This window comes from Elephantulus edwardii, unplaced genomic scaffold (genome assembly GCF_000299155.1).
Source record: "Elephantulus edwardii isolate Elephantulus edwardi_28Jun2011 unplaced genomic scaffold, EleEdw1.0 scaffold00006, whole genome shotgun sequence".
NCBI classification, from domain to species: domain Eukaryota; kingdom Metazoa; phylum Chordata; class Mammalia; order Macroscelidea; family Macroscelididae; genus Elephantulus; species Elephantulus edwardii.
In genome coordinates, this window is record NW_006399756.1 from 17263406 (window position 1) to 17286941 (window position 23536).

Consider the following 23536-nt stretch of genomic DNA (forward strand, 5'->3'; position numbering starts at 1 on the left):
TTTTCCAAAGACTGGCGCTTCCTGATAATGCACCCGAAGTATGTGAGACAAGATTTCACTATCTTTGCTTCTAGGGAGCACTCTAGACTTCTTCCAGTCTAGACAGTCTAGAGCTTTGGTTCATCCGGCAGGTGGTGGTATACTCAGGATTCTTGGCCAACATCACAATTCAAAGCCACCAATTCTTCTTTGGTTTTCCTTCTTCATTTAACAACTTTCACCTATGTCTCAAACAAATGAAAATACCACGACAGGGTCAAGCACCTTGAGAGAAAGGTGGGCATTCTCTTCCCATGCGATCTACAGCTTCCTGAAAACTCACCAGAAGGCGAGTTAGGAGTCGATTCTGTCTCCATGGCAATGAATTTTCTGTTGAGTTTAGTTCTGTGAATGCCTTGTGTACAGCCTGGATGTCTTCCGTCAGTACCGTTGATTCTTGATCATATGCTACTTCCTGAAATGGTTACGTGTTGAAGAACTGGTTTTGGCATAGAGATGGTGTCTTCTTTTCCTCTTTTTGTAAATGTTTCTTGTGTCAGTAAACATTTTTCCCACAGAGCCCTTCGGTATTGCAACTTGAACTTGTTCTTCAGTTTTTTCCATTTTGAGAGACAACTGAGTGCATTCTTCCCTGCTGGCTTTCTAACCCCAGGTCTTTTCAAGTGTTATTAGTACATTTTGCTTTGTCTTCTTTACCTGCCCTTTGGAATATTCTGTTCAGCTCTCCAGCTTAATTTCTCCCTTTTGCTTTGTCTTCTCCATGTTTAAGATCAAATTTCAGATTCTCTTCTTGTATTCATCTTGGTCTTTCCTTTTGCTCCTGTCTTTCCAATGCCTTTTGCTGTGTTCACATATCCTTGATGCCATCCCATCATTCATCTGGTCTTTGGTTACTAGTGTTCACTGTTCTTCAGTCTCCAAATTCAGGTGGGATATACTCAAAGTCCTGTTTTGTTTCCCCTGGACTTGTTTCAACTTTCTTCAACTTCAGTTTGAACTTATGTATTGAATTGACAGTGTATTCCCCAGCTGTCCCTAGCCTTGTTATGAATGACGCTATTGAATGTCTTCACTGTCTCTTTCCATGTGTATAGGTGACTTGTTCTGTGAATTCTACCAGGTAAGGTCTATGTGTATAGTTGCTGTTTATGTTCCTCCCCCCCCATAAAAAGATGTTTGTATAGGATGTTTGCACAGCATTCTATCATGCAGTCTCTGATATGGTGGTGGACAGTGTAGATGGGACCAGCTTGGGGAAGTGAAAATCCACCTTGAAGGAAAGGAAGCAAGAAGGGTAAGCTCTGAAGGGGTTTTTAGGTTGCTTTACTGGTCTTCCAGCTCCTCGCTGCTGCTGCTTCTCTGATCCGCTCTACTGCCCCCAAGTGGACTCTCGATGTTGGATCTGACGGATTTTATAATGGACTTCTCATGCAAGTCAGAAAAAAAGTGAAGGCAACTTAAAGATGCCGGAGTAAAGCCACTCCATCCTCCTTCCCTGATCCATTCTACCTACTCCTAACGCTATCCCCTCTCCCAACAGGTGGCCTACAAGGCAGGAAATGCACAGTCTGTCCATCAGTACACCATCAGCAAGGACGAGCCTCTGTTCTTACGGGCCCGAGCCAATGCTGCAAACCTCAGTGAGGTACAGAAGAGGGAGTGGGGGCTGCGGTGTCTGCCTCTCCGTGTGGATAGCCACCTGCTCAATTAAACCCTCCAATCACACTGCTGAAGCACGTCAGCCCTCAGCCAACTTTATTCATTATCCGTGGTTTACAGGGAAGGGCCACAACCTTCTGTGGGAATTAGCTGGTTGAGGACCTGAGTCACTTCATAGATCATGGTCAGGAAGTAGTGATTCTAGAGTTGAAATGGCATATAATTCGGGGTATAAGGGAGTGGGCAGAAGCACAGATTTTAGCTCTAAGTTGCCTGTCTTTGTTCCTTGGCGCGGCTCCTTCCTAAGTGTTATCTCAGGCAATTTCTCTGCCTTGTGTTTTCTTATGGGTATTATGAATATAATACTAGTTTTTTCTTCACTGAGTTGTTGGGAGGCATCAGGGAATATATACTGATGTATATAGCTTGCAAGAGAGGGATCAGTTGGCCTAGTGGACTGAAAGCGATGCCACCAAGCCTAAGGTGGTTGACTCTAATCTGCGGCCCTCAGGCCTGTTTTTCATTGTTTTTGGTCAAACATTCTTCTAGGTCGTATAGCCCTGGTGTGTTCCCTTACCATACAGAGGTAACTCGTGGTTGCTGTGATGCTGAACACTGTGACACTGATGTGTCAAGTGCAATAATGGTTACCCATGGTGGACAGTGTTTGGTGGAGCTCCCCAATTAAAAAATGCTTGGAAGCAGGAGTGGTATCCAATTCCATAATAGCTTGCCTCCAGAAACCCTATGAACCTGAAGAACGGATGAAAGTCACACAAGTGTTGAGGACTTTCGTTCATAGGTTCACTATGAGTCGCCTACAACTCAACGGCACTTAACAACAACATAGCTTGCAAGTATATGCAGTTTGCTCCCACAGCCCCAACTTTCACCCATCATGTCTGCTAGGGAAGGGACTGTCCTGGTCTTTGAGGTCCTCACATGAATAATGAATGGAAGGAGAGTAGAATTGGGTTGAGTAACAGACTGAATTGATTAATATAAAAAAGAGGGGAGCTTTTCCGAATAAAAGATCTTGAAATATGGAAGTGGAAACAAGAGTGAAGATGTGGGGAGCAAGGGAGAGACTCAGGTGGGCGAGAGTCTGGGAAGAGGAACAAGAAAGGTTGTGTACCGAGTGCCGAGAAGCCCTCTCACTTAATAATCATCTGTCCTCCCCTCAACTCCACTAGAAACTGTACAAGAGCAGCTGGGAGAAACAGAAGGCAAAAGGGTTTGAGCTGCGTCTGGACTCCCTGATCTTCCTGGCAGCCAAAGCCAAGAGGGACCTGGCAAGTGAGGTGGGTCAATCCCAACTGATATAAAAATGGAACGCTGCAGCTTTAATATGGGAAACACAAGAGCAAGTTCTTAATCTAGCTGAGCTTCAGGATTCTAATCTGTAAACGGCGATGGTAGTGACCACCTTAAAATGAAATCATCATGCAGATGTCCAGTATACTGTTTGCCACACATTAGTTCCAATGAACACTGACTGTTATTAATAACGATTATACAATATTTAACAGCAATCTAAACTCTGTGATTTATGGATAAATTAAAAGAGCCTTTGTTGTTCAATTTTAAGCATTCTGATGCTAACCAAAATGCCAGCAGTTCAAATCTACCAGCTGATTTGAGGGAGGAAAGACTGAATTCAATAAAGATTACAGTCTCGGAAATTCCGTGTTAGAATTCTACCCCTCACATGGGGTCAGGTCAGTATGAGTTGAAAATGGCTTTGACAGCACATAAGAACAAGAACATAGAGAAACTGAGACCCAGAGATGCAAACCATACTTAACTGTTGTAATTTATATCCAGAGTAGATTTAAAGATGGATTTAGGAGTGGAATTCATTCATAATCTGGGAACTACATGCAGTTTTTTTTCTTCTCTCTTCTGACAGAAGCTTCATATCTCCTTGTCAGCTGCAACAAACATTTCCCAGTCCAGCTGGGAATTAGTCGGGTGGGGGTGGGGGTGAGAAACGTTTAGTCACGCACTGCCCTCAAGTCAGTTCAGAAGCACAGTAATCCACTATCAGGTTTCTGAGGCTTAAATTGAAACAGGAGCTGACAGCCTATCTCTCTCCCACAAAGTTACTGTGGGTCCAAACCTCCAGAGACACAACCTTTCAGTCAACAGCACAGCTCATGATATAAACTACGTCATCAGAGCGCTCTGTACTTAGAGTAGCAGGGGTTTAACCTGCACCTGGCTCCAGAAATGGGAGCAGCTATTGATGCTGCGATTGTTGTTGCTGCCTAAGATAACAATAGAAACCAACTCTTCTTTTTTAAATATTTTTATTATTATTAATTTTCATGAAAATTTACAGAGACTTTGGATTTCCATTCATTCATTGTTGCACTTCTCTCCCTACCCACCCCTCTTCCCCCAGTACACTCTTCTCTTTGAAAAGTGAAAGAAAAATTCTTTCATTGTTATACAGTCCCTCCCCACAAGTCCACTCCACTGTGCAGCCTTCATTCTGGACTCCTGTCATGACAATACCTAATCACATATCCCTTTTAAACAGTTCTCTCCCTCATCTGTTTCAATGCAGTATCCATAATTTATCCCATCTTTCTCAGTCTCCCCCCAACCCCAATGTTAGTCCTGTTTTACAACAGTGGCCCTATGCAGTATTTGTCCTTTTGTGACTGAGATACTTCACTCAGCATAATGTCCTCCAGGGTCACCCATTTTGAATAATATTGCATGAGATCCTTGAAACCAACTCTCTTGATGGCCATATAGTGGTAATTAATGTTAAAGAAAGTCATTGTCATATTACAGCGTCCAGTACAGGTTGCTTTTGTTCTTTGCTCTGATCTCATTGCTTTTAGCCTAAAGTTGTGTTTTAAGGGTTTTTTAATTGTTACTTTTTTTCTGGGTCAACTTTGTCCCCATCTCCCTAGATATTCAATGGGTATTCCTGTTGTTCTCCAACTTAAACTCTTTTTTTTTCTTCTTAAAGAATTATTATAGTTTGGTTACCTTTTATTTTCATTTCATGATTATATTCTTTCAAAATGCTTGCTTCTAATGCTCATGCCATCACCAAAAAGGATTTTAAGGTGGCTTCCCTGGCAAGCAGCAGGTCATTAAAAATAAACCCAGGAAGAGCAATCACAAGGAAGATACAGAAATGTACCATTTCATGAGGAAATTGGAAGAAGATTCTGACTGTGGCAGAGCATTCAGATCTGAGCTGAGCTTTCTGGAAGCTGAGGCAAAATGGGGGGTAATGGGTCTTCATGTTTTATTCCACAATTTGAGGAGAGGAAACGTATCAGCTCTTCAGAGGAGGGAAACTTTTTATGACACTCATTCGAATCAGATTCTGTCTCCTGGTTGTGTGTTTTGAGCCCTGTGCCTGTGGTTTGAAGCACAGCGATTCCTCTAGGAGAATCTAATGCATCTGCGCTTTTTTCCTTCTGATTTAGGTGAAGTACAAGGAGGATTATGAGAGAACCAAGGGGAAGCTCATCGGGGCCAAGGATGTACAGGGGGATTCCCAGATGAGCCACTCACTGCAAATGTCCAAGCTGCAGAGCGAACTGGAGTACAGGAAGGGATTCGAGGACACCAAGTCCCAGTACCACATCTCCCTGGACATGATCCACCTCGCGCATGCCCGCAAGGCCCAGCATTTAGCCACGGACATAGGCTACAAGACGGCATCCCATCACTTCACTGCTCTGCCTACAGACATGAGGGTGGAATGGGCCAAGAAGGCTTACGGTTTGCAGAGTGACGTAAGCTCTGTGTGTGCATGCCTGTGTGTGTACATGTGTGTGCTGGCTTTGATGCAAACCTTTTCCCAAGGCCCTCAAGACAACAGCTTATACGTTGTCTGTACGATTGTACTTGGGGTACCCTTTACATCTGGAAGAAGTGCAGATATAAGGTCCTCCTTAGAGACAAGGATGGTGAAACTTCATCTCAAGTAATTTGGACCTGTTGTCAGGAAGGTGCCAGTCCTTGGAAAAAGACATCATGTGGAGAAAGGTAGAGTCAGCAAAAGAGAAGAAGACCTTCAACAAGACGGAATGACACGGTGACTGTAACAATGGACTTGAGCATATCAGATGGGGACTGGGCAAAATGGGGCAAGGTTCAGATCCATTGTTCACAGACACAGACATGTCCTAACAACAGCACGCCCATTTTCAGATTCTTCCCTAAAAGAAAAGCAGGGAGCTTCATTCATGAAATTCCTTCATGGAATTATTAAGTACATATGTGTTTACTTTTATTGCAAGGGAAACCACTATCTTATAATCATAACAGTCTTTTAACTGGCCTGTCTCTAATGAGAGGTCAATACTCTATGACTCATCCCACCATTACAGGACCCCAATTTTGGAATGGGCAGCATGCTAATCCCCTTCCTCCACAGACACTTTTGTGTACCTTCTGTCTTCACTTTTCTCTCCCCCCCCCAAGACGTCTTATTTTCTTTTTATTACTTTTTTGTGTGTGTACCGTCAAATTGGTCTGAGAGGTACAGGAGGAGATTCCCCCTCCTTCTGCAGCAGAGCATCTGGTGGATTTGAACCACATGCCTCTGGGATTGCAGTGCAGCTTCTTGCCACTAGGCCTACTTCTTATTTTATTAAGAAAATATTTGATCGTGTTTAAAATGCAAGTCTGCAGAGCAAATTAGATTCCCATTTAACATTTTCTACACAAACTACTCAGAAGTTTTGGTTACATTTTTCATAGAGGCAGCATTCTAATTTATTATGTTCTATTTGTACCATTTCTAGTCCTCTACTTTCCCTATCCCGAAATATGCTCTCATCTTTTCTTTTGCATTGCTTTCGAGCTGCAACCAATTCAGAGCTGACCCTCCAGTGGGTTGCTGGGGTTGTATACTGCCCATCTTTCTCCTTTGGAATCACTGGTGGATTCGAACTTCCAGACAGATGAGACCTTTATGCTAGTTCATTTATAAAATTTGAATACTTTGTTTTCCAGAACAGATTTTTATAATTTCCCTCACCCCCGACCCATCTAATTGTACAACCCCGTGATTAATCCCCCTCCCCACACATCCTCATCCCTCTGTTTCCACTCACCCCCTTGGATCCTTATACTCATTCTACAATAATGGTTTTAGACAATAATTGTCCTTGTGGGACTGAGTTAGTTCACTCATCATAATGCTCTCCAGTCTCTCTCAAGTTAGGTAATAATTTACAAAATCATTGCTCCTGCCTGCTGAGTAGTGTTCCTTTGTGTGACTATGCCTCATAGAATTTTTTTAAGTAACAACAATCCTATTTTCTTGCAAATGGGGTTGAGGTAAGCATGGGATAGCTCAATGGCAGCCCACAACAACAAATGGGTACTTTCCTATTCATCCTACAGGGAAGCAAATGAAGGTAAAAACAGCATATAAAAATCTCTTTAAGGATATTCAGCAAAGAAACTTCTAGATCCATCCAAAAGGTCAGGTTGTTCTGCTCCCAAATCTCGTCACTATGAAGTGAGTTTCAAGAGATCAGGCAAAGAAGGGGACAAAACTGGTTGCTGGCATGTCAATTCCAATTCACAGCCACCTTACAGGACAGAGTAGAACTGCCCCATGTCTCCAGAGCTGTAAATTTTTATTTTTTTTTAAAATTTTTTCTTTTATTATTATGTGTGTGTGTGTGTGTGTGTGTATCGTCAAATCGGATCTGACTGGTACAGGAGGAGATTGTCCCTCCTCCAGCAGAGCATCTGGTGGATTCAAACAGTGCACCTCTGGGATTGCAGGGCAGCTTCTTGTCACTAGGCCACCAGAGCTCCCCAAAGCTGTAAATGTTTTTAAAAGTCAACTGCCATGTCTTTTTCTCAAGGAACAGCTGATGGGTGTGAACCATTTTATTGGCAGCTGAGTGATGTAACCATTGCGCCACTAGGGTTCTTCAAGCCCCAAGCCGATGGCATCTGGAGCTCATGAGCTCATCCTCATGGGTTCACCGAGACCGTACATGACACAGCACAGCCGCCACACAATGTTTCTAAGGATACAAATATCTTTTATTACTGTTTTGTTTTTATTATGAATTCATTTTAATGAAAGTTTACAGAGTCTAGAAATTTTTTTTTAAGGCCTTCCCTGCTCACTGTCTGTCTATGACTCCATTGACTTGCGTGAGAGGATGGGTGAACTTGAAAAGCAGGCCAGTGTAGCGAGCGGGTTACATGTTGAGGACTTTATAGCTTCATCTGTTAGGGTAGGGCTGTTGAGGACAGACAGACAGTTAGTTTGACAGACTTGGCCATTCAGATGGCTTTCCATGAGAACTAGGGCAAGGGAATGTGCAGTCTCTCTCTCTCCTTGGTGGGAGGAGCTTGGGCAGCAATGGCACCGCAGGACGCCCTCTGTGTGCTGTGAAGTCCCTCACACAGTCCCCCACCCGGGCTTGGGGAGCGCAGCCCGCAGACAGTGCGCTGCCAGGCTCCTGGGTAGAAGCAGGGAAGCCTTAATGAGGTCGAGATGGGTCTAGCACCCCTCTTGCCCCACCCCAGGGCCTGGGTGCTGCCCGAGGGGCCACCCTGGGCAGTGGGGGTGCCAATTACAGGGTGTGTGTGTGTGTGTGTGTGTGTGTGTGTGTTAGGAAATGAATTTACTTTGCAAAGACCTACCTATGAGTGCGCACAAACTGTTAAGACAAAAGCAGCGTCTAATTCAGCTCAGCGGGCGCCCGGGCCAAGTCGGGGGGCCGCTAATGGCCCTTGAAACGTGTGCACAACGACAATGGGCCGCCTTTCTTCCCCTCTCTCCTTTGTCAGAACCAGTACAGGGCCGACGCCAGGTGGATGAAAGGCGCAGGCTGGGTCGCCACCGGGTCGCTGGCCGCCGAGCAGGCGAAGAAGGCAGCGCGACTCATTAGCGAGGTGAGCTCGCCCGACGGCGCCCGCGTGCTGCGCCCACTGCAGAATTAGACTAATTTCCACTCAAAAGGCGCAGAGAGAGAGAGAGAAAGGCGCGCGGCCACATGAAAGGCCCGCGCAGCCCCGGCTCGGGGCTGGTAATTAGAGGGAAACCCCATACCACACACACCCCCAGTGGGGGCCCGGGGAGCTGGGGCGAAAACAAAGTGGGTGACAAATGAGATTATGAATAATAATGACAATCAAACGGCGCTCAATTGCTACCCACCAACTTTACCTTTTTAATGAACCAACACGGGGTGAGGGGGAGATGATGAAAAGATGAACGCACCCTGAGGAGCGCCTTTGGGTGGGTGGCTTTCTGCACATTTTTTTTTCTACCCCTCTCGCTTGTTACCACCGCAGTTGTGATGGTCACATGGTGTCTGTCACGTGACAGGCTCTCAGCCTTGGGGTGGGGTGGGGGTGTGTCCTTCTGTCCACTGTACTCACCCTGACCTCAGCCTGGGGCATCCGGTGAGTGAAAAGAACCCCTTCCTCACGCTCTAGGCAAGTGGCATGGAGCAACTCTGTTTTGGAACTTTATTTATTTTTTAAAAATTTAGGCATACCTCCTTTTAGTGCACTTCCTAAATCTTGTATTGATCATAAGTTGAAGGTCTTTGCAACCCTGTCTTGAGCAAGTCTCTGGAAGCCATTTTTGACAATTGTATGTGATCACTAGTCTCTAGATGACGTTTTGGTAATTTGAACCACATTTCAAGGTTTTTGCACAAAGGTGTTGCCCACCTAATAGTCTACTCACTCATTGCCCTCACCTCGGAGCCAACTCATAGCTGACCCTCCATCAGGATTTTGGGGCTGTCAATCGCCTGGGAGGAGACTGTCACCTTTCCTCTGAGGAGTCACTGATAGAGACATCCCATCAGAGGTGCCACCTTCGGATTAGGATACAATGTAGGGTCAACGTGACATTTGAAATGCACCAGGAGGCTAAAATATTGTTAACTCACCCTGTTGCACTCTTTGTTTTATTGTGGTGGTCTGGAGATAATCCCGTTTCTGTGGAATGGATGTATATATTCTTTTTTAAAGAAATTTTTGGCACATAGAAAAATGGCACAGAAAATACTGAGTTTTACCACAGAAAATAGAGCTACCTCCCCTCTACACACACACACACACACACACACACACACACACACATGCACATTCACAAGAAAAACTATAACATAAAAAATATGGAATTCCCATAGTTACCCCCAAGACACACACATATGCACACACACTCTTCACCTATTTTTAACATCTTGCAATAGTGTGGTTGCATCATTACAGGAGATAAATTACTAATGCACAACATTATTAACTTTAAAAAACCCTCCCTCATCGCCACTGAGTGGGAACTGACCCATAGCTGACCCTCCAGCAGTTTTTCAGAGGCCGTTCATAGCACAGGGAGAGATTGCCCATCTTTCTCCCTTGGAGCAGCTGGTGGATTTGAACTCCATGCCTTTGGATTGGCACCATAACCATTGACCACTAAGCCACCAGAATTTTCATTTAAAACCCACAGTTACACTAAGTCCGTTCTAACTCGTGGTGAGCTCATGCGGATCAGAGTGTTAGAGCACAACCGTGCTCCATGAAGTTCTGGTGGCAGATTTTTCTGTAAAGAGGCAAGATGGCAGTATTGTCAATTTCGTAGGCCCGAGGTCTCTGTTGCAATTATTCAGTTCTGCCTTGTACTGTGAAAGCAGTCATGTAAAACCAAACAAAAATACCAAAACCCAAATCCATTGTATCAAGTGAATTTTAACCAGCAGAAACCCAACAGGGCAGAGTAGAACTGCAACACAGGGTTTCTAATGTTTTCATCATTCTAGAATCAGATTGCCACTTCCTTCTTCCATGGTGGATTCAAATTGCTAACTGCCTGCTTTTGGGCTAGCCACTGAGTACTTTGATCACTATACCAGCCAGACTTCTAAAACATGGAAGATACATTAAAAAAAAAAAAAAAAAGAATATGGCTATGTCTCAATAAAACTTTATTTACAAAAATAAATGATGGGCCATATTTGACTGTATATTCATGGTTGTCCCTTAAGACAGCCTTGCATAAAAAGACAGACAATCTCCTCCCATTACAACCTGTGGGAAGGTCACTATAAATCAGGATCAAGTTGATGACAGTGAATTTTTTTGACAATCTACAAAAACCCAACTAAGTAAATGAGAAACTGTTATAAGTATTTAATTGAAAAAAAAAAAAAACAAACCACACCCCCCCCTTGGCTCCTTTAAAATAGCAACCATATTAGTCTTCTGGAAATGCACTCTGATTTATGGCCTTCAGAACACTTTAAGATTGGCTCACCAGCCTTTTTTCCAGCATGAAACTAAAAAATTGGTTTAAAGTATATTTCAAAGTTAAGGATGCCTTTAATACTACCACAATTTTTTTCTAAATACGGTATTGTATATTTTTAACTTTTTGATGATTTGAAATATAATTTATAGACCAGATTATTTTTCCATTCAACAGTTTGTACATTTTTTGTTTCATGACATTGACTGTGATCCTGGGAATGTAACAGCACTAGTCCTACTTCCTCCTGTGGGTCTCATTTCCATCTGTCCCTCTTTTTCATTTCATCTGCGTTCTGAGCTTTATCCCAAGATCAAGGCCAAGGCTGCCCTTTTCTCCTCCTCTGGTTGCTTGCTCTAGGGAATATGTGTCTCGTTGGTGTTAGTGTTGAATTCATAGACCTATCTCTATAGTAGCACTTAACTGGGAATTTAGCCGTGGGAAGAGTTCTGTTCCAGGCTTTCAGGGTGACGAAGGGCCGTAGGCTCGGGTTCTGTTGGTCTCTCTCAGATCAGTAATTATTATTAAAGAATTTGGAAAGTAATACTTTAAAGAACTGTCTTACATGTTCACTGAGCCAGGCACTAAAGTGACTGAGTGCTATGTGGTCTCTCACGGTTAAATATGAGAATTTTGACTCTGATAATCTCTGCCAAGTCCTTTTGTGGAAGGAAAACAGAAAGCTTCAATTGATAAATGTCGCTATGAATACTCTTTAATACTCTTTTGCTTAGAAGACTCAAACTAAGGTAAGTAAACAAACAAGAGAGAGCATTTGAAGCCTGTGAAAGAAGCCTGGCCTGAGTGTGCCTGCTTGGGCCTTTCCCTGGCATAACCTAATTTCTAGATGTTTTCTTTACACCAGGTAGAAAGACTTTAATGTTAATTGACATGAGGTTATTCTTAAATTGAAACAAATATTAACCTGAAGGCACCGAGGAACTAAAGATGGAGGAAGCAGAATAATAATTATGTTCACAAATTCACTCTAATCTCAAGCAACCTATGATTTTTTCCCCCTCTTTCAAATGGCATGAAAAGAGCAGCACAAAATTCACAGCTTTGATCTTTTTCTGCTCAACAGAGGAAGTACCGTCAGCATCCTGATGCTTTGAAGTTTACCAGTATTAAAGACACTCCGGAGATGGTCCAGGCCCGAATTAGTTATACCCAAGCCGTGGATGTAAGTGATAATGTATATACATTATGACTGTAAGAGTGGGCGCCTCTTTCAACACAGCGACAGAAAGCGCAGGGGGCCCTGGGCCTGCTCCTTCTGTTGTGCTGAGGATGAAGGCCTCCTTGTCTTCTGCACAGGCGCACCTTAGCAGGGGGTGCTTCCTCATTAGGATGCAAATGGGGTGTGGATGCACTTAGGATGCCAAGTGGGGCTCCGCCACCCCACAGCCCCCACGTGTGCTCATACCGTGCCATTTAGATGCAGGGCTCATGCATTTGTCTCTGGTCCCACCTTTCCCTCTCGCCTTTTATTTTGCAGTCTTCCTTTCAGAGTTGGAACTTTCAGTGAAACTCTGGGTAATTGGAATAGCGAAGGCATGCGCCAGACTTCTGGGAACCCAAGATGTGAAAACTATATTCTCTGAAGTTGCCAGAGATGTTGGGAATGATTTGGGTCTGACTTTGATTGGGTCTGGAACTGTGTTTTCCATGTGCCTTCTGTAATATGACACTGAAATATGGCCCTTCGTTCTATGAACAGGCATCAATGGTCACTAAATTGAATGGCGAGATGCTATTTAAATTCACTTTTAATAGATATGGAGTGACCCAATCAGGCTGATTCTGCTGAGAAAAACCCTCCACATCTTTTGGACAGGCCCGACATGACTTTTAAATGTTTGCAAATCATTCTGTTTGCCATAAGAGAAATGACAAAACCTTGACTGATTTCAGTTTCAAAATTATCTCCCTTGCTTTCCAATTTTACTAGTTTTCCTTGTTGTCCTTTTCCCCACAGTCTTTCTGAAATGGCTTGTTAGGCTGTGTGATGGAGAGATTTGCAAGGTTATAGATCGAGGAATTTGTGAATTAAAAAAGAAATCTATTCGTCAGAATGAAATCGAATTTTGAAACACATAGATGGTCAGAAGCAAACGTGTGTGTATAGGGGAGAAAATATAGATACTGGCTTCTTCCTTATACTCTAGGGGGCAGTGCTGTGATGCGCAGAAACCTGGACTCTTCAGCTACCTGGTGGGATGGGAAAGCCCTGATTTAGAAACACTGTCTCTTGTGGCGAGGAATTTGGCTGATACCAAGTCCATGTGTCATTACTGACTGTCAGGATATTGAAGGTTCAGACTGGAACTTTGGGGTGACTAGGGCCCTAGACCCACCCAAGGCTCCTGCAACTGAGAGAAGGGGGAGCAAATATTGAAGCAATTGAAGTGAATGTGGTGAGACATCCTTGGTGGAAGAGCTATCCCCTCCCATGCTTCCTGAATCATGATGCCTTTTCCTAGCTCCTAGTTAACAACAAAATCCCTAGATGTTCCCAGACCTCCTTATCTCATGTGACACCCGTCTCAGCTCGACCCTGGCGGCGAAGTGTGAACTGCGGGGAAAGTTTCAGCCTGTCATGTTCTGAGTGGAGGGGACGTCAGAGGGAAGGGAGGCAGAGCGTGTCACTGTGCCAGCTGTGAGGCCCGGGAGCAGGCAGGGAGCTATGTGTGCGTCTCCACCGGGTGGCGGCGGCTGCCTGCTGCACCTCTGTCTCTCTCCAAATGCGACTGATGCTTCCAGAGAAAGAGGCTCTGTGTCTAACCTCCCACGCACCTCTCTCCCACCACAGAGGCTGTACAGGGAACAAGGAGAAAACATAAAACATCATTACACGCAGACGGCTGACCTGCCCGAAGTCCTGCTGGCCAAGCTGAACGCCATGAATCTGAGCGAGGTGAGGCTGAAGGAAGGAACACTGGTTTGAAATAGAGGGGAGCAAGACCGGCTCCCCAGGCATGTGACCCTGCACCTGGCTTACTGCTCTGCTCTTGCCATCTTGGAGTTTGTACAGTAACACTAGAAAAGCTGGAGTCTGTATAAGATAGAAAGCTGTCAGAGGGGGGAAATGTAAATATTTTCCATCAAGAGAGAAGCAGAAGGATGCCCAGTGCAGCCTGGGAATCTTGTAAGACCCAGAAGAACACGGAAGTTCATTGTTGAGTTCCAGCTCTCCCAGGCTTCACTGTAATTAATACAAATATAAAGGAAGCTCCGGTGGCTTAGTTGTAAGGAATTGCACTGTCAACCCAAAGGTATGTGGCTCAATTCCACCAGCTGTTCTGCACGAGAAGGATGGGCAATCTCCTTCTGTATGATTAACTATCTCTGAAAACCCGCTGGAGGGTCAGCTATGAGTTGGTTCTGACTCAACAGTACACAACAGCAACAACAACACAATTTTTAAGTAAAGGGGCTACATTTTTCATTTTCAAACGGACCCTGCAAAACTGTGGAGTCCCAGGGTTGTTGCAAACTCTTAACATGCTCATTCACTAAGTGACAAGTTGGAGGGAGCTATGCTCAGTTGCTAAATGAAAGATGGGAGGTTGAAGTCTGTCTAGAGGTACCTTGGAAGAAAGACCTGACAATCGACTTCTGAGGAAAACCAGCCACCCAATCCCCTGTGGGGCATAGTTCCACTATGACACATGTGAGGTCACCACAGGTCAGAGTCAAGGGCACATGTGAGGTCACCGTGGATCAGAGTCAAGTCAAGGACACACATGGGGTCATCATGGGTCAAAGTCAAGTCAAGGGCACCTGGCTTTTCTGTGCGTGCACTGTGTAGCCCGTCCTGCAGAAGAGTCAAACTCACCACTGTTGAGTCAGGATCGACTCATCGCTGACCCTCCTGTAGGTTTTCAGAGGCTGTAAATCATGCGAGGGGAGGTGACCAGTTTTTCTCCCTTGGAGGAGCTGGTGGATTCAAACTTCAAGAGAGGTGCTGCCTTTGGGTTAGAAGCACTACTATAACTTGCCTTGGGGGTTGAGGAGAATAGAGAAGAGCCAAGGCATGGAAAATAAAGTGGGAAGAAACATCTAAATCCATGAGCTGCTCCATGGTAGAAGGACAGACAATCTCTCCTTTTGTGCAATTTCCTTTCTCTGAAAACTCACTGGAGGATCCGCTGTGGGTCAGTTCTGACTTGGTGGCACACAACATTCTGAAAAGTGTCTGCACTTTAGCACTGAGGAGCCAAAGTATTGAGAGGACAGAATCTGGGTGGAAATATCTAGTGGTCATAGCAGATGCCAGTAAACAACGGGGCTCTAAACTCCTCCCTTCTAATCTCCGTACCCGTGAATAGGTAGGTCTTTGACACTTTTTTAATGTCCCATAAAAAGCTATGCAAATTACTACCTGCTCCTTGGACACTTTAGAAGGATCTGCCTTCAAAGTCCTTGTTTTCAGCCAGTCTGTGTGGCTCCACCCCAAGAGGGGGGGCATGAAGATGGATTGTACCTCACAATTGTCTCTACCACTCCTACATCTTTGGGGACGTGGGGTTTGGGAAATCAGTGGGTCACCTAAAGTCCTTAATTGTACCATCTTCCCAACAGACACGTTACAGGGAATCCTGGAGCAAACTTCGAGATGGCGGGTATAAACTGAGATTGGATGCCATTCCATTCCAGGTGGCCAAAGCTTCTGGGGAAATCATCAGTGATGTAAGGACCACCGTGAATACCAACCAATCGCTACTGCTTTTACCTCAACCCAGACCTGCCTTCTTTTTTTTTTGCCTGTGGATAATTTCCTATCCTCTTTGAAATGATTGTTAGGGAATTCAGTTAGCGACCAATGAGGAAGAACACTTCTGACAGTAAAAAACATCCTTTGTCCCCAGCTGAACGATAACCATGGACCCCAGGCAGATGTGATGTACTCCCCACCAGACGTTCTCTTGCAAAGCCATTCCACGTAGTCACAGCGCACCCACCTTCTTCCTGCCTGGGCCGCCCAAGTGCTAACTCGTCCTGCCATTTCACAGGCGAGCCCTTTAGTCATTGGGAGGCTTGCATATGAAAGAATAGACCTTTTGACGACTCACACGCGCTTTCTTTCAACTCTCCCAGTTAACTGTCAAAAGAACAAAACATTTTCGCCCAATACCCACCTCTTCCATCTCCTGTCCCTTGTCCCTGAGCTGTAACTCTCTCGCTCTCTTTCCCTTTAGTATAAATACAAAGAGGCATTTGAGAAAATGAAAGGCCAGATGCTTGGCTCCCGGAGCTTGGAAGATGATATCAGCCTTGCGCACTCCGTGCGTGCGACCTCACTGCAGAGTGATGTAAGTCGGGGACAATGACAGGGAACTGTGTGTCCTGATGAGCAGTCCCTCGCTGGACACAGGCGACTCCTCTCCTCTCCCTTCGGAATATGGGTGTTGTCTCTGTCCCTAACTTGCATTGTTAAGTGTGAAGTTGTTAAGTCACTTCACCGCTCTGGGCTGCACCTTCTTCCTCCTCCTGGTGGGGAGGGGTTGGACTAATTGATCTATTAGTTAGTTTCCACCCCCCCCCACCCCAGACTAAGCCTTCCATGACTTTGACCAGTGGCCACAGAGGGGAGCCTGTGGACTGAATCTGGCCAACAGATCTGCAGAGTGATTAGTGAGAAAGTGGACTTAATTGCAAATCTTGTAAAAAGGAAACCTTTGCTTGAACATTTTAGACTTCTGGCCACAAATGGGTCTGAATGCCCCAGGATTATAGTTGTTCAAACTGGTTATCGATGGCTAATTTAGCAGGACGTGTGCTGTCCTGGCTAAGTGGCCTCTTCTGCTTCTTGCAGCACTTATTTCTAGGATCTTCCTGCCTGTGCTGGCCTCTGTGTGCTTCAACCTTTGCTTGTGACCTCCTTGATACTGTTAGGAGCTCTGTGGTGTAGTCACGTAGACATGTTGCACCACTAAATGAAAAGACTGCATCTCCAATGGTTCAAATCCAGGAGCTGTTCTTTTTTTTTTTTTTTACTTTTGAGATAAAACAGAAAGTGTCAAAAACAGGGCGTCAGCAGTTTGAACCAACTGAAGCACCAAAAGCCATACATCTTTGTGTATTTATTGAGAATCAGGGGGAGCATATCATAAAGAGAATTCTCTTGTAAATGAAGCCTCTATTGTCAACCTGAGGCTTAGCTCAGGAAGGAAGCATTTCACAGGCATTAACAGTCCCTCTGCAGGGGGACCCTAGCTGTCTCTTGTTTGCAGCAAACAGCTCATTTCCTGTGATCTGTCACAAGAGAAATCCCAACGGGCAGTCTTCTCTCATTAAGATTTGCAGTCTTGGAAACCTGGTGGAGGGTCCTTTGGAGTCAGAATCAACGTTATGGCCATGAGTGTGAGGTTTTATTAGTTTAACCGCTGGTACCCATATGTAGATGCTGTCCCCTTGCACACGTGAGTTGGATAATCAGAAGGATAGGGAGCTCTGGTGGTGTGTTTGTTGGAAGTTCACGGCTATCCCAAATGCAAATCCCTCTCTGGATGTTAGAATCCACCAGTGTCTCCAGGCACTAAGATAGGCCATCTCTTCCTGTGATATACAGCCTCTGAAAACCCACTGATGGGTCAGCGATGAGTCTATTCCAACTCGACGGTGGTGAGGTCTATGAGATCCATGTGCATCCAGCGTGGCACAGAGGACTAAACACTTTCCATGCCATGTCACATTCAACAGTCTAACCCTTTCTGGGACCTTGATCTTATTATTTATCCTGGGTCACCAACAAGGAGTCTGAAACTCGGAAAGACTCAGCTCCTCATGTCAGGCAGTTAGAAAGCGGCAAAGCCAGTGCACGGGTCAGCTCTCCACCTCGTGTATTTTCCCCCTAACACCACATGCTCTTTACCACTTTGTTCTTTGCCTCAGTGTCCCCATTTCCAGCATTATTTCCCTTTCTGTCCTGGTTTGCTCATCCAGGAATGTGGGCAGGTGTTAGAGGAGAGTTACTGTGAGTTAGGAAGTAGAAGTGACGGAAAGTTTTGAAAGGTCATGAGAAGAGAGGAGGAGGAGGAGGAAGAGGAAGAGGAAGAGGAGGAGAAGGAGGAGGAGGAGGAGGAGGAGGAAGAGGCAGCAGCAGTGGTTTTGAAGTTCATTTTCAAGAAATCCCCATCCGACCTTGGTGTGTCTTCTCAAAGACCTGGGAGTGGAGCTGCAGGCGTGGAATGGACCCCCTGTTCTTCTCTCAGGGTTGTGCTGGAGGAATACTCATGTCTCAGGACTGGTTCTTCAGGCATCCACCGCCCCCACCTGTGGCCCCTAGATCTAGTAGATCTGTCTGAATCTTTGAGTGAACTCTTCCCAACCTGGCATAAGAGGTGACTCTCTGTGTCTAAAATCCAACTCAGCTTGACAGCGGGGAGGGAGGCTCTGAAAAATGAGGTGACATAGAGTCTTAATTGCGGGAATCGTTGACCTTACGTCTGCCCCTTGAATGTCTGTATTTTCCCCAACTGGCGGAAGATTCAGAGCCCTGGTGGCATGGTGAGTAAGCACCTGGCTGCAGGTCAGCAGTTCAAACCCACCAACGGCTCTGTAGGAGAAGGATGGCTGTCTGCTCCTAAAGATTACAGCCGTGGAGCTCCGCGAGGCCGTGCAGCCGTGGAACTCCACGAGGCCGTACTGTTCCATCCTCTGGGGCCACTGGGAATCGACCTGATGGCAGTGGGATTGGTTTGGAGGAGATGGGAGGGAACCACGGGCCTTCTTTGTTCAGCCAGCAGCTGGCCTTCAGGAGCTGGGGATGGTGAGTGTCGTGGGACATAGCTTTGAGACCCTGTAGTCCCTGCAAAGAAGGGGCCTAGGTCTCTTGGGCTGGCCTGGGACAATTGCATTGCAGCATCACTCCCTGGTGGTTCAGAAGCAACAGTGGCTTTGAAATGGCTACCTCTGGTTTGTCTGCCCTCCAGGTGAATTACAGGAAAGGCTTTGAGCACTCAAAGACACAGTTCCACCTGCCATTGGACATGGTCACCTTGGTACATGCCAAGAAGGCTCAGACCCTGGCCAGCGACCAGGACTACAAATGCCCACTCCCCCAGTACACTTCCTTGGTGGAGGACCTGAGGCTCAGCTGTGCCAAGAAAGCTCACAAATTACAGAGCGAGGTAAGGAGGCCAGCTTCTCTCTCGGGACTGTTTTCCACTTGAGTTTGACCGTGGGGCAGTGGTCTACAAGCATCTGGCTCTCCGTGGGAACCCCAGAGATGAGGAATCTTCTAGATCTGGACTTTTCTTTGGAAGCATTGTCTTGAAAGTCTTGCCTGTACCTTAATGACAGCAGCATACACTGGCAAACATTTGTTGTGTAGTTCCATGTGTTTTCAGCATTTAGGCAAAGCAGTATCTCATCTGAAGGGAGCTTTGGTGGTCTAGCGGTTAAGGAGTTGCATTGCCAACCCAAAGGCAGACAGTTCAAATCCACCAGCTGGCCCATGGAGGAACGATGGGCAATCAGTCTCCTCCAGTGTGATTTACAGCATCTGAAAATCCCCTAGAGAGCCAGCTATGAGTCACTATTGAACAAAAACAAACAATAATAACCACAGATAAATTATTTCAAGGCTCAATGTTAACTAGCTTGCCCAAGATCACCCAGTTATGAATGAGAAATGTGGGTACTGGGATGTGAATGTAGATGGTGTTTGACAGAAATTCTTGGGTGCCACAAGTGGTTAAAATCTAACCAAGGAGAAGGGAGCTCTGGTGGCCTAGTGGCAAGAAGAGGTGCATGGTTCGAATCCACCAGAAGCTTTGCTGGAGAAGGAGGGACAATCTCCTCCTGTACCGGTCAGATCTTATTTGACGGTACACACACACACACACACATAAAAGTTAACCAGCTTGAACCTACCTACAGATGCCTCAGAAGAAAGGCGTGGCAAACTGCTTCTGAAAGGTCTCAGCCATGAAAATCCTGTGAGCAGTCCTACCCCAACATGCATGGAGGTGACACAAGTCAAAATTGACTCAACAGCCTCTGGTTGTGTAGGTGTTTCCCCTCTATATTCCAGAGATGCCTGTAAGCTTCATGGTTCAACACACTCAAGTCTCAGTGATGGGATTCCTTCTGCCCCCTTCTCCTGAGGATCACTGTGTAACAGGTGTCAGGAGAGGAAGTGCAGGTCCTTGTGGAATGGATTGACTTCAGAGGAAAGGATGTTAGGAGGAGGGTGGGGAGGGGTGGCCAGAGGTTTCTGATCCTTCCTGTATCCCCAGACATCTCAGGCCCCCCTGCTCCTGTGAGGTAACTCTTAGCCTATTATACCTGTTTTCTAAAGCAGGCAGGCCCAGAAGGCCAGGAGACAGAGCAGAATTGAGAGAGGGGCTTCCTCCCCCGAGTCTCGGTGGTGCCCCTTTGCCCCCAGCATGAGGGGCCTTTGTGCTATGAGACTTGCTGTAACGGGCCAGGTCTGGAGACAAATGCTGCTCGCAGCTCACTTGCTGGCTGGTAGCGTGATGGTGCTCAGATCTGGGTCCCCACAGTCAGCTTGGCTTTGGCTTCTGTGCACAGCATTTACCGAGTGACATGACTGTCAGAAGCCGGCAAGCAGCTGTACAAAGTCCTGATGAGGGAGCTGCCTGGTGCTTCTCGGGGGGCCCGTTTGTCACTGAGCAGAGCTTGCACCCCGGGGCACCTGGTGGCCGGAGGAGGGGACCCTGCACAGCACAGTGAATTTGGGGACCCCTTAAACTGCCAGCCTCTATCATGCATGTACAAACACTTGCCCCCACCCACTCAGATTCAGGCCTTTGCCAGACTGTTCCAGATGCATTTATTAGCTCTTTCTTAACCATGATTAATTAATGCCACCCTCTGCCATTGGATTTTGTTTCAGAAGACCTGTTAAACCGTTTGCACCTGTATCCCAAGACGACTGACTTTCTAAACACACTTGGCTCCGGCATTGATTTTTTTTTATAGCCTGCATTAAAATACACTGCTGTCTTGCGTCTCAATAACTCTGAAGCGAGTGACAGCAGTATTTTCCTCTGACCTACATTTTCCTCTCCCTTGCGAGGATGTATTAAAAGCATTTATGTGTTAGCCAAGCGGAGTATACCTGGAGACGGCCATGGCCTTGAGTTCTGATGGTGACACTCCCGGGGGGTGATATTTCACAAGTCCCACAGTGTCCCTATGCTTCCTTGTTCTGACAGGCTCTCTCTTCTGATTCTTTGCATCATTCCTTGTAGAACTTGTATCGGTCGGACCTGAATTTCATGCGTGGCGTGGCCTGTGTCATTCCAGGAACATTGGAGATTGAAGGGAGGAAAAAAGCATCTGAACTCATTAGCGAGGTACCCCGGGGCCTGCGGTGGGTGCTGGCTGTGCCCAGGGAGGCAGGGAGGTCAAGGTTCTACTCTGGACAAAGTGAGGCAGATGAGACCCTGTTGGTAGAAACTCACTGCTTAATGTCTCTACTAAGCTTTTTTTCTTACTGGTGTTCCTATTCCTTCCTGGCTGACGTTGAAGCTTAAACCAATTCCCTTATTGCAACTATAAGAGTCCTGGTGGTATAGCGTGTTTGGTGTTAGGCTGCTGACTGAAAGGTTGGTGGTTTAAATCCAGTAGCTGCCTCCCAGGAGAAAGATGAGGCCATCTCTTCTCATAACTGAGTATACACGATAAGCCCAAGGGACTACACCATAAGCTGGAATTGACTTGAGGACAGTATAAGAATTATTATTAACATATAAGAATCATTCACTGGCTGTGGAGTTTCTGTGTGGCACAAACAAAACAAATTCCAATGCTTGACTGCATGCTGAAAATGTAATGGTTCAAAAGCCCTCAGAGGCACCTCAGAAGAGATTTGCTTTTGAAAGGTCACAGTCTCTTGGGAGGAGCTCTCCCCTGCACTCATGGGGTTGCCACAGATCAAGGTCAACACAACAAGTTGAAAGGTGTCTTCCCAGTGTCCTTTTGAAGCATGTTCCTGTGGGACATGGAAAGGGCAGGTTTTGGAGCAGTTGTATGAAGCTGGAAATCCTGGGCAGCACTCACGTGCCACGTGACCATAAGCCAGTGACATGTCATCTCTGAGTCACAGCTTCTGACCCAATTAAATGGGATTATTGATACTACCTTTGGTTTTAATCAGATCAATAATCTAGGTGATCTGCTTCACTGGTATGAAATGGGTGCTATAAGCTTGGTGCTGATTTCTTTGTTAAAAATATAGGTGTGTAGAAGTTCAAGGCCAGGACTTCCATCAGGAGCAAAGAGATTCTGTCTCTGAACTCCTGCAGGATCTTGCTGTCTCTGGGAGGATAGCAAGATCCATGGTTGAGGCGAGGACAGGAGGGCATATTGTAAGCCCAAGGCTTTCGTTAACTCGTCTTAGGCCAATTTATGAAGAATGAAGAACGAGGCATCAAGATTGAAGGATGACTCATCAACCACCTGCAATATGTAGATGATACTGCCTTGAGAACTTGAAGCATAGATCAATGAAGATCAAAGACTCCAGTATGGCTTATACCTCAAAAGGACAAAAGCAAAACCCCTCACAACTAGCCAATAAGCAACATCAGGGTAAATAGAAAAAAGACTAAAGCTGTCAAGGATTTTGTTTTCTTGGATCCACCATCAACATCCATGGACACAGCAGTCAGGAAATCAAATGGCCTTTTGTCTTGGGCAAATCTGCAGCCAGAGAGCTTTGACATGCAAAGACGTCAACTTCGAAGACCAAGGTCTGCCTGACTCCAGCCATGGCGTCCTCACTGTTCTTCTGTGCATTAGAAAGCTGGACGGGGAATAAAGAAGCCAGAGAAGAACCAGCACCTTTGAATTATGCTGCTGGCAACATATAAAATATATGCTGGACCGCCTAAAAGAACAAACAAATCTGTCTTGGAGGAAGTACACACAGAATGCTCCTTATAGAAAGAATGCCGGCCAGGCTCATCCCATGTGCTTTGAACATGTTATCAGGGGGAACCAGCCTCTGGAGATGGACATCATGCTTGGTAGAGAGGTTGCAGAAGAAGGAAGACCTTCAGTGAGATGGCTTGCTGTCGTGGCTGCCACACTGAGCTCAAACATAGTGGTGATTGTATGGATGGCAGAACACCACGTAGGGCTGGGTTAAGGAGCTTTGGTTGAGCATGGCTAAGCACTGGGCTACTGACTAAAATGTCTGTGATGTGAACCTAGCAGTAACTCCATGGGAGAAAAGCCTTATCAATCTGTTCCTGTAAAGATTCCAATAGAGGAAACCCAGTGAAGCAATTCTGTCCTGTTCCATTGCTGTTGTTGTTAGGTACCTTCTAGTTGACCATGACTCATAGCGACCCTTTAACAATGGATCTGAATCCTGCTGTATCTTATTGCCATCCTCAGGATTGGCTCAGTGGTACTCAGCGACACTGGTTTGCTTACCCATTGATTAGGTGTTCTGGGAAAGCAGAATTAGCTTTATTGAAGTTAATTTTCTGCTTTGGTTTTCCAAAGAACTCTCTATACAAAATCGTTTCCAAACTCCCTGGTGCTTCAAAAACTCCTTGCTGTTGTTGTTGTTATGTGGCATCAAGTCGCTTGAGACTCATAGCGACCCTATGTACAACAGCCCTAAAC

The 23536-nt window shown here is 45.7% G+C and overlaps 1 protein-coding gene across 1 annotated transcript in view; it reads left to right on the forward strand.

Moving 5' to 3' along the window:
- Positions 1 to 23536, forward strand: part of NRAP (nebulin-related anchoring protein) — a 97159-nt gene that overhangs the window by 48763 nt on the left and 24860 nt on the right. Inside the window, exons 22-31 of the mRNA XM_006880166.1 lie at positions 1541 to 1645; positions 2853 to 2960; positions 5112 to 5423; positions 8455 to 8559; positions 12012 to 12110; positions 13740 to 13844; positions 15512 to 15619; positions 16129 to 16242; positions 18865 to 19062; positions 21151 to 21255. Coding sequence (XP_006880228.1) covers positions 1541 to 1645; positions 2853 to 2960; positions 5112 to 5423; positions 8455 to 8559; positions 12012 to 12110; positions 13740 to 13844; positions 15512 to 15619; positions 16129 to 16242; positions 18865 to 19062; positions 21151 to 21255 — 1359 coding nt within the window. The remainder of the gene's footprint in view (positions 1 to 1540; positions 1646 to 2852; positions 2961 to 5111; positions 5424 to 8454; positions 8560 to 12011; positions 12111 to 13739; positions 13845 to 15511; positions 15620 to 16128; positions 16243 to 18864; positions 19063 to 21150; positions 21256 to 23536) is intronic.